This window comes from Aethina tumida, chromosome 3, assembly GCF_024364675.1.
Source record: "Aethina tumida isolate Nest 87 chromosome 3, icAetTumi1.1, whole genome shotgun sequence".
Lineage (NCBI taxonomy): Eukaryota > Metazoa > Arthropoda > Insecta > Coleoptera > Nitidulidae > Aethina > Aethina tumida.
Genome location: NC_065437.1, coordinates 30,579,663 through 30,591,803, shown reverse-complemented (window position 1 = coordinate 30,591,803; position 12,141 = coordinate 30,579,663). Strand labels below are relative to the sequence as shown.

The window sequence follows — 12,141 nt, the reverse complement described above, 5'->3', positions numbered from 1 at the left end:
AATAGGGCAATAATTCTTCTCTTCTGGACTTCTGATAAACCCACATAAGGCATTTTAAATAAAATTTCCGAAAATAAGTAAGTTAACTTCACTACTACTAGACATGGGAACAGTGAAATTGTCACTGCTAAAACAAATCGCATTTACATTTTTTTATCAAAAAAATCATTCGCTTTTTTCGCTAATATATAGATATTGTTATCTATCAACTATTGCGAATTATATATTTTTACAAACCTTTTTTTCGGCATTTCAAAGCAAATTGTTTTTCTTTTGAAAAGTCAAAATTTTCATAAATATTTTTGAAATGGAAATATTTATTACAGTCAAAATCAACGAATTTTGGACATTCTGTAAATTTATTAGTTTGTACAAATTAATTTTATAGGCGGTTTTATAAAAATGAATAATTAAAAGCAAAATAATACATAGATTTGAATTATGATAACTCAACGTATGAGTATAAACAAATTACTAAACAATGTGTCCTTCCAATTTCTTACCTATTTCTTTTACTGCACTAAATGTGATGAATGTAAGTCATTTGGCACAATGTTTTTTATTACATAACGAAGTAGTGTCAAATATTGTTACAAAACTTACAAAAATAATATGAACAGCAATTTTGTCAATTTATAGTTACTATGAAATATAAAATAGCTGGGTCTCGTAGGATATCGGTAAAATGTCACGAACAAGAGTTATTTTACTGTCGCTTTACTTAGAAATATTTCGTAGCATCAGTTCCACGACATGATTTCTTATTCAGCTGTTATATATTCTAGATTTAAAATTATACTGTATTAATTGTGATAATATCGATTGTTTCATCATTTAGAAGATTTTCTAACAACATAAATTCTCGATTCATTCATAATGCTGTGAAAAGTATAATATTCAAATTACAGTTATTCAGATAAGTTAATTTACTGTTTAGGGCTTTTAATAATAGAATTTTATGATTTTAATAAATGCCTGCATTTCCATTTTCAAATCATTTCCCTAATTACATTGTATAAAATTATGTTATTTCTGCATTACAACTCGAGATTATTCCGCTAATATCTTAAACGCCCGTCTTTATTATCCGAATTAATTTATATTTTCTTAGTTATCATTTCCAGAACTTCCACCAAAACTCTTACAACACCTACAAAGTTACAGAAAACTTGTAATTAGTGTTGATATAAGGGGCCCCAAGCAATTAAAATTAAGTACCAGAATGGAATAAAATTAGAAATCGTATAATGAACGAATTAAGTTGTCACTACTGTGAATTCACGACTGTCCTTTTAAAAAATTATAATATTGGTGAGATTTCAATAACAAACTAATGTACTAAAAGTTAACTGACTGACTGAAGATGTCAGTATTCTATGAATATAAATAACACCTTTTACTTTAATGTTTCAGATTCCATTAAACATGACCTGAATATTTCCATCTATGTTAGTTCTTTTTTCATTCTATCTGGATCATTAGGATTCGTATAACATAAAAGTGAAACTGATGAAGCCTCGTCTAGTAAGATTATTTTAACACAAAGGAGATCTGGGGTCGTTTAATGACGAATATAAATAAATGTCAAACTTGTAAGCCAGATTTTATTTAAATTGTTTTAGACATTAGTAATCTTGATGATCTCAATTGTCATTAGAACTAAAAAATTGCAACGATAATTCTTGGGATTATAATATTTCAGTACGACGACAGTTACATGTAATTTTATAATTAATTATAATTGGCTTTGAAGAGAATAATTGAGATTTTTTGGATAATTATACTAAGAAGTTTCATTATAAATATTATAACAACTTTTATGTCAAACCTATTAGGGAAAATAATGAACCATTTAGAAACTTGATTTATTTTCGTTTCAGTTATAAAATTTCTTTTCTAACTTCACCTATAATCAATGTAAAATATTGCATATTATATATCTTCGAAGCAATATTTCTAGTATAACAAAGGAATCAAGATGAAAGAGCGTACCTTGTTATTACGAAGGAAACGCTTTTATCTATTTTCTTTAGACGAGCGAATAGTTGTAATTAATTGCGAAGGTTGGCAAAATTTTATATTTTTCTGTATTGTACTTTTTTTACAATTAATATAATTTCAAAACTATCTGAGCTAAAGCTTGAAATATTGCATCTATCGTATATGATACAGGTTCATTTAAATTGGCCTTTCATTACAGATGTGAAACTTTGATGTTAGCCTGGTAATTATTTAAAATTAATTTATATAACTCAACATAAAGTGACTCAGGCTTCAAAGTTGTGATGGTGTATCATTAATTAATCTTGGCAAAATTTATAATAATCTCATAAGTTAAATGACTTCCAGATAATTTCTGGTTAAGTAACATACCCTCCGGACCCATAATTAAATTATGAATATTGCATTATCTAACCTTAACGCATTAGTTTGTAAACTTTAAGGCCGATATAATGTATATGAGGATCATTGACAAATTTTACATCTAATCTTGGCAACTTACTTAAATTACTGTGTTCAGTGTCAACTTGGATGTAAATTCCATTGAGGCCCATTTCTCTATATTTCCTACATGGGAAATAACTTTTGCATTAAAACTATAATAACAGAATCTCGCGTGTTTAATTAAAATTAAAAGCAAGCAGCACGAAACATTTAACTTACCTAACAAACGAGGAATTAAATGCTTTGAACAAGGTAACACTAGTTATACAAATTTATTGTCACTAATGTAATACGTAGCGCAAAATTATTTGCATATATCTAATCCAATTAATTAATACATGTGATGTTGAAACACTGATTTTACTGAACTTTAATGCAGAACTCATTTATTATGAAAATTGTTTTCAAACTCATTTTCAATTTTTATAAAGAATGTTACATTTTAATATGGCTCGAGTAAACGAGAAAACTTTATTAATTCGCCAACTGCTTTAATTAGATTCATAGAAAAGTTATCAGATTTAAACTGTTTACTTAAAAATGTTGTACTATCACTCAGGGAAACTTTGGTTTTCACGTCCGTTGTTTATTAAATTTCTTCTTGGAATTTTAACAACCAATTTTGCCCGGCCCAAAGTATGTACGAATTTCGACATTACCTGTCAGATTTGCTTAGAAACGCGAGGGCGGCAAAACCTCGAATAAATTACTCGGAACAAGCATACATTGTTCACATAACTTCCGGCTACAAGAAGTTGTTTTATGCCTTTACAGTGCTCCTGTTCCAAAGATTACTTCCGAAATTGCGTTGTTGCATTTTAATCGAGCCGTGAATTGAGTTGCTCTACCATATAGTGAAACATTTAATGTATCTATTTTGTATCTTGAATGTTACTACTTAATTTCTAAAGTTGCTTTTACAAAGTAATGTGAAGAAGCTTTTTTCAGAAATTGTGCATTAACAAAATAATTTATGTTTCATTTATGTCTTAATTTGATTCTCTCTAGATCTATTATCGGTAATCAGTACAATTTCCCCTGATTGATAAGTAAATTCCACATTATATTTTGTGCAATTTCACTGATAAAATATTATTATTATTTTAAAAACATAGTAATTTTCACTAATTGATAAGTATAATTTCACTTTATAATCAGTCTAATTTCACTGAATCAACCTTATTCTGTTGATTAATAAGCAGATTTGTACTGTTCTTCTAAATAATCGGTACAATTCCAATGATGGAATATGAACACCAAAACACAATTTCCATTAATTAATAAGTATAAGTAGATTTGTACCGTTCAAAACACATAATTTCCACTAATTTATAGGTATAAATCCGTTTTATAATCCGTACAATTTCACTGATGAATCCACCTTATCCTATTGATTAATAAGCAGATTTATATTTTTCTTCTGAATAATCAGTTCAATTCCAGTGATGGTATTTGAACACCAAAACACACAATTTCCACTAATTGATAAGTGCAATTTTACTTTACAGTCAATATAATTTCACTTATAAATTAGGTTTATTCTATTAATTAATATTCTTCTGAATAATCGTACAATTCTAATTATGAGATTAGAACACCAAAACACAATTTTCACAAATTGATCAGTATAATTTCACTTTATAATGCACACAATTTTACTGATGACTCAGGCTTATTCTATTTACTAATATTCTTTTGAATAATCAGTACAATTCTTAATATGGGATTATAACTATCATTAAGTGGAAAGTATAATTTCACTTCATAGTTAATATAATTTCACTGATGAATCAGCCTTATTCTACTGATTAATAAATATATTTGTACAATTTTACTGAATAGTCAGTACAAATGATGGGGTTTCAACAACAAAACATACAATGTCCAGTGATGGATAAGTATAATTCCACTTTATAATCGGTACAATTTCACTGATGAATCGCCAGAATTGTACTGTTCTTTTGAATATTCATTATAATTTCAATGATGGAAGTACAACACCAAAATACACAACAAATTCATTCAAATAATGTGTACTTTTATGAAATAGTAAAATTAACATAGACTAAGAGCTACTGATTAAATTGTATATTTATAATAAAAGTACTCAGTATTTTTCCTAAATTTAAAATCAGTTGCGTTTCATAAATTACCACTGCTGGACGCACATATTTCTAGTTCAAATTTTTCGGCTTATGCACACGATTTATTATTTAGCGGTTATTAAAACAAACACATTTTAAAACGCTTGTTTCATAAATCATCTGTTATTCGACACCAGCCAAAGTGCAGTTTAAATATGATTACAATTCAACAAAAAATCCAGTGAATGCATGTAAATATAAATCAATGTTTACCATCATAATTGTGTGTATTAGGGTTTCCTGTATTATACTACAAATACATGTGTGTACGACATTCAACTTTATAATTATTTTTATTTAAATTGCTCTTTAATTTTTATACGTGTTCTCAAATATATAAAATTTAATTATTTACGTCAAAGTTAAATTTTAACAAATAAAACAGCCATATACCTGCCACATTAATGCAGCTCGCACTAAGTTATTAACATTAGCCAGTATAAATTACTGATCTGTAATTTGACAATTAACATATAGCGTTATAGAATTATTAAGCAGATAGGTGAAATGATTATCGTGTGATTGATAGAGGCCTCTATATCAGGATCAGCGTCAAACGAATTCCACTCAATCAACTGATAATTACCCGGTCACTACCTCAATTGCAGTCATATTTTAAGACTCTATTGTCTCAATAGGCGCACTGTTTATTTATTACTGACAACGATTGTTTAATAGATTCATTTTGTTGAGAATTTGAGAGGAATTCATTGTGAGAATTATATTACAAATTTATATTACCGTACATTCAACCTCTCATGAAAATTTAAAATATAAATATTTTAGTATTTTGTTGTTTTTCCTGGTATAAAGTAAGTACATTTTTTTGCCTAGAGAGTAAATTCACTCTACAAAGGATTACTTTTGTACGTTTTGGCTTTGTGTGTTCTATTGTCAAAAAAGGCGGGTCTACTGGAACATTAACGGTAGATATTCTTCAATAAAACAGTAAAGCTTAATGCTATTCTCTGATACCGTGACAAACTATTGTTCCAATTGTAAGCAAACAAAAATGAAATGCGATGTCGTAAAAAAAATAGTAATACTAAAATTTATTTGTGATTGGGTGAATCGAGCCTCCGAAATATTCGAGTGCATTCGAAGAAAATTCAATGTAATAGAGGCCCCAGGGTAAAATGAAAATAGCTTATTTGAAAATGGTAAATCAATTGTCGGGGATTTAACGCTTATTCAGTTTTTAGTGGAGCGATGGAACGAAATCGATATAAATTGTTCTTAGTGTGGTAATCTCTTAAGCAGATTCGTAAATATGACAGACGAACGTGGCATAAAATGGAGAACGGAGAGGAATAAACTAAAAGAGGCCAGATGCAAACAACATTGTGTAAATGACTTTTGGCCCCGTTCACTTGACTTACTGTTGTACAGTCACTGAACTGAAATAAATAAATAAAGCAACACACAAAGTTGGCTAAGCTCGATTATGGAAATTCACGGTGAAATATCGCGAAAGTCTTCACTTGATTTCATCGATATTCGAACTGACGTGCCATCAGTTTCTCTTCCTTTCCTTACTTTTTATCCACGTACACAACTATTTCATCCATTTAAAAAATAAATGAATGAAATGTAAATGTTGTTTGTAAAGTTAAAAACAAAAAGTTAAATTAAACAAAACTTTTATTTAAAAAAAAAAACAGTTTAATAATAAATTAACCTTTGGCATACTAAAACACCGCAAATATGTACTTTGTACACGTTTTAAAAATCATTAACTCTTTATTTTTTAATTTCATGTTCATATGTATTTTAATATTCAACCAAATTTAATATTTATGATAAACGAACTGGATAGTTTTGCGATAATAATAACTTTTTACTATTGATTTTAAATAATTCAAAAGTAGCTTTAGTATAAATATAAATATAATATGACTTATTGAATTTCATTGTTATTGTTTGTGGAAAATTGTATACGGAAATTAATAAAAACGAAGGAAAAATAAATTATAATTTTTTTTACATTTTTATACCGGGTGTTAACGAGTCCATTAGGCAAGGCATACATTCTGGGACACTCGTTATATCAAAATGAGATCTGGAATAAATAAATAGTATAGAGGGAGGAGAGTTTTCGCATATTTTTCACTGTCAGTCTGATCGAGAATTGTCTCAAAAATCCAAAAATGTAAAAATATATTGGGCATTCTATTTAAAAGTTTTGAATATTTGAAAACGGTGAAACTAGAAGTGACCGAAATGTGAAAACTATGCGAAAACTCTTCTCTTTTCGTACCATTTACCTATACCGGATCTCATTTTGACATACGACACTTGGTATGTCTTGTTTAATGGATTCGTTGACACCTATTATAACTGAAAATTCGACATTAAGAACTATATGTCCTACGGTTTATGAGCAAACTCAACTAGTTCATAAAACTACCGAGTTTTCATAGAAAATGTAATTTCATCTAAAGCAAATTTGGTTTATAAAGTAGCCAGCAATCTTGACTAATGTGGTTGAAATAATTAAGACATCTAAAATAGCCAGATTGTTTAAATGTAAACCAAAAAAAAAAAAATGTGAAAAATACTATTACTATTCGCAGTATAGCTATTTTAAAATACAACTATAATTAATGGCTAATTTCATAATAAAAACAGGTTGAAAATTCTGTAAGTAATTGTAATCTAATTTCTGTGTTCTATGTTTATTAATTAAAATATTAAAATAATATATTTACATTTTAATAATATATGATTTAAGGTAATCAGATTAGACTAAAAATTATATATGGTTTAGTAGCTAAAGCAATAGCTTAGTTCTTCTCATTTGCTTTAATGGGTACTTTATAAAATATTTTATATTTTAATTAGTTTCTAAACTAATCACTAATTATTCAATTAATTCAATTATTTGCACATATTTTCAAAATTAAGATAATTTCTTTCAGGAATTCATATTTAATATTATATATTAATAAAATAGATAAAATTATTGAATATTTTTGTAAAATATCATACAAAATTTTTAACCATAAAAGTAATTGAAAATAATTTTTGCGGTATGCATAAGATTTTTGTCTCGTTCGAAGAATTATTATTACTTAGATTCGAATTATAAATACACAAATGTGTAAATGTTTAACATTTCATTATATACGGTATATAAACATATCCTTATAAATGATTATAAAATATTTGTTAAAATTTTCACGAAGTTTAAATATAACTAATTCACACGGGAATATTACTCGATAAAGTTTAACCTTGTTTGATGTCAGTAAAAGTTTAATTGCAGTACATAATGTTTACTTACAAAGGTAAATACCACCCTCTTATCGTCCGTTGATTTTGTCAGTTTGGACAAAACCTATTTTAAATAGATATTCCCATTGCTTACCTTTTAATGTTTACTTTACTAGTGACTAATTCATAATAGTTATTTGATTTAACTTAAATTTGATACGTTAGTGATAAATTTAACTGGATCACTTTTCGTATTATTTTTGTTAAAATGCAAACTTTATTATAAATAAATAATGAAAAATCGTGAACAAAAGCAAATAGTATAATCAAATAGTAAATGCATTAAGTTATTTTTATTCAATTTAATAGTCCCGTTTTTTACATATAAATGGAAAATCAAACAAGTAAATTGCGAAACATGTTTGGGCAAACATTTAGAAATTCGTTCAATTTAAAATTGTATCCATATTTATGAGTATATGAATTAACTTATAATTAAATTGATGCAGGTTAATTTAAATTTTTATTTTCCTACACTGAAATGTTCATTACTCATACATACAAATTAATATAATTGAGAAATGTTACCTTAGCTGCAGAAACGTTCATTTTCCACAGCACGACTACATTAACCTTTATAGTCTACTCAGTATTGGATTATCAATTAAATTATTCACCGCCGGTAACTTGCATGAGAGTTTGAATCATTTGCGGATATATTCTCTAATAATTAAATATTCAGTTTTTTATAATTCTTAAAAAAAGCTAAGCAAATGCTACGTTTCAGAGATATAGGTCATTATTTTTTTTTTGTGGCATTAATATACTTTTCTTAATTCTCTTTTTAATTTATAAATTAATTTCTACATATCTCTATTGTCTTTTTTTAGAAATATGAATGTTAAGTGAAATTATTAATTATGTGATACAATCATTAACAGGCAACTGGATACTAGTAACTTCCCAAACTGGTTAGCTTCCTCTAATTATGCCCAAGTGGATACTGATCGGCCTTGCAAGTTGTAACATTATAAATTGTTGTATACCAAGTTGTTTCGAAATTTTATACCTCGATCTACTCCAATATAGCAAAGTAAGTACATTAAGCCATACCTCAAATATTTAACCAACTTAGGTATAAATGTGATTTAGTAGTCACTAACTGGCACTTTTAAATCACTATGGTATGAAATATCTGACAAAATTAATCTAGATACCACCATCTAGTAATTGTTAAGCACAACTAAGTGTGTAGTAAAAAAATTGTAATTTTAGTTACAGAGTTATTAGTGATTCTTTTAATATAACATATATGTTATAAAGTTCTACGTATATACATATTTATATACAATATTTATGGAATTGAAACGGAAATTTATATATGTTACATTAATTAATTGAATAAATAATAACTGTAACTATTTCAGTGACATAGACATAGAATTAATTGTTTTATCTGAACTAAGAAATTGAAATGGGTATTTTTGGAATGATAGTGCTCTAAAATGAATAAGAATTAGTTTAAACATAGCAACTCGTGTATATGCTATACTGTATTTACTAATTATTGATTTTGATTTTCTGGAAATGCAATCTGTAAATACAAATTTCATTAACCACGTCTGCAAACTGAATTTGAATCACAAAAAATCGGAGGTTATCAATGTGGAAAGTCATTAATTCCAGTACGCTGACAAAAAGTTGTTTAAATTAATTTTTTCTTAACCCAGTTTCTGATTCGCACCTAGCCTTCCTAACAGAAATGAAAAAGATCTATATTGTTCGGATTTACGCATCGACAATTCAATTAGAGCTAGTGCGAAGAAGGATGGCGTAATACCGGATCTAATACGGTACAGTTTCCCCTGAATCTTGCGTAGTTTGTCCCAAAACTCGATGAAACGGGTACCGTTTCCACTAAATTTCTGAAGAGAGATTTATCAAGTTTTAATCCGAAACTAAACTGGTTCCGGTGATTTTCCATCTTGGCGCTCCAGGTGTAATTTTGATACGGTAAATTATTGAGGGAAGTATTACCTTTACAATATCACACGGTTATCATTCGCTATCGGCGTAACTTGGTTTATTAATGTAATAACTAGCGCCATGAGCAAATTTCCTAATTTGCCTTTAAGGGACAATTGTGAGAAAGTTTAAGTGTAATCATATGTTAATTAAATTTTTTATTTTATAAATATATATATATATATATATATATATATATTTATAAAATATATATATATTTATAATATATATATATATATATATATATATATATATATATATATATATATATATATATATATATATATATATTTAGTTTAATATTTTAGGCAATGTAGCATAAATATTGATGCGTTCATTGTTTTGAAAACAGCATTCATATACGTAATTGAGCAAAGGACAGTGATAAAACCGGGGACTGAAATGGATGGAAACCGTTAAAGTGACATCGCAATTAGTCCAATCATCACTAATTGTTTATGAATACTCGTATTGCCGTCCAGAAAAGTACCGCTATAAATCATTTGCTTAAGCTAAATGTTAAATAATTTATAGCTTCGTGAAATGTATGATTTATATTTCAAGCAATATGGATCAAAATAATTATAATCTTTATGGTACACAGTAAATTAATAAATATGACTTTATATTACCTCATTTGTAATTTTCATTAAGAGGTTAAAAGTGAAACGCAACTACAAAATAGAATTTTCAGTATTAAAATCGACTATTAAATATTCATTAGTAGAATAACATGGCACAAATATTACCATGTATATGAATTTAATGTGTTTTGAATGTCATACATTATTTTAAGTAGTATTTCATTCCCACGTTACACGTTTCACCACTTTTCCCAATTATTTTAAATCAGTTAAAATAATGGCGAATGCACTAACAGCAAAATTTTACATTTTATACGAGCTTTCTTCATTGGTGTTATTTAAAACAGTACTACAATGCAGCTTAATATTTAATATAATAAAGTTAATGAATATATTCAAAAACAAATATAAATAAACAATAAATGTTTAAAATTAGTTATAATATTAATAGAATATAAACAATATTAATGATTATTAAAATTTATTAGAAAATGCTGTTTTTTTACTATTTATAAGAAATCAAAAATACTTTTAATAATGAATAATATATTTAAAAAAATAATTTTAAAAGTTAGGTCTAAATTTAGTATATTTACAATATTAATGTTTATTAAAATTTATTAAAAAATACTATTGCACTTTACTGGAGATATAAAATTCTAACTTTACTAAATTTACTTGTTTTTAATGTATATTGCTTATATATTGGTATTTAAGCATTTTTGTACATATTTTTAAATAAATTCAAAAAATTATTTTATTTGATAAATGAAAATTTTTATATAGTTATATAAATATTAAATATAAATATAAATTAATATAAGATATATTCAAATACTTAAAATATGAAATTTTGTCATTTAGTTCATTAACCATTACTTTGTATGTATTTTATTTTAACTTTTTATTCATTAAGACATTATGACAACGTCAAATTTAAAAATATTTGAAGAAATAGGTAATAAAAGAATATATTAAATTAAAATTAAAGATCCAACTTTAATAATTTTTTATTGCTTATTGTTTATATTTTTGTATTTTAGGATAATAGTATATTTTTTAAGTAAAATGAAATATTTTGTTTTATTAAAAAAAAAAGAATTTCATTTTGATAATTGGGAATTTTATCAAATAATATAAATATAAAATATTAATTTATATAAAAATTTTAAAATATAAAATCTTGTTAATTGGTGCGCACACTATCTTTTTGTATGTATTATTACTAATTATTAATTTCTAGACTAAAATGCATCAATTTAAAATACTACAAAATATATATATATATAAGTTTCCCTCATGGACAAAACCAGAATACTAAAAAGAATTGTTAAACTCCCCATAAAATATGGAACAGGAACTAGAAACTGTGGGAAATCAAATTCGTTCGCAATTGTAAAACAACACCTGCTCTTTAAATTATGCCACCAATTCGAAATTAGATTTTCTTCCGGGAAACCGGAGGATCCGGACGTGAGACAGCGCAATATGCAAATCCGTGTATGACATATTGAAATCGATACTTAGGTGGTTTTGATCTTTGCAGGTTTTGGGACATCCCGAGTCCTTGGTGGCAAGCCAGCACCGTATTGGTGGGAACCGGAAGTGCGATAAGTTTACTCATCGCGGTTACGGCCACAGCCGCTTGTTGTATCACCTACGTCGTTCACTCCGGAACTGCCAGAATAGCTGGATCCTTACAACTAATCGCAGGTAAACCTTTTATCAGA

At 26.9% G+C, this 12,141-nt stretch overlaps 1 protein-coding gene across 1 annotated transcript in view; it reads left to right on the top strand.

The window, feature by feature from the left end:
• LOC109601499 (LHFPL tetraspan subfamily member 6 protein) overlaps positions 1–12,141 on the top strand; it is a 163,570-nt gene that overhangs the window by 116,022 nt on the left and 35,407 nt on the right. The window contains exon 4 of the mRNA XM_049964520.1: positions 11,958–12,124. Within this exon, the coding sequence (XP_049820477.1) occupies positions 11,958–12,124 (167 nt within the window). The remainder of the gene's footprint in view (positions 1–11,957; positions 12,125–12,141) is intronic.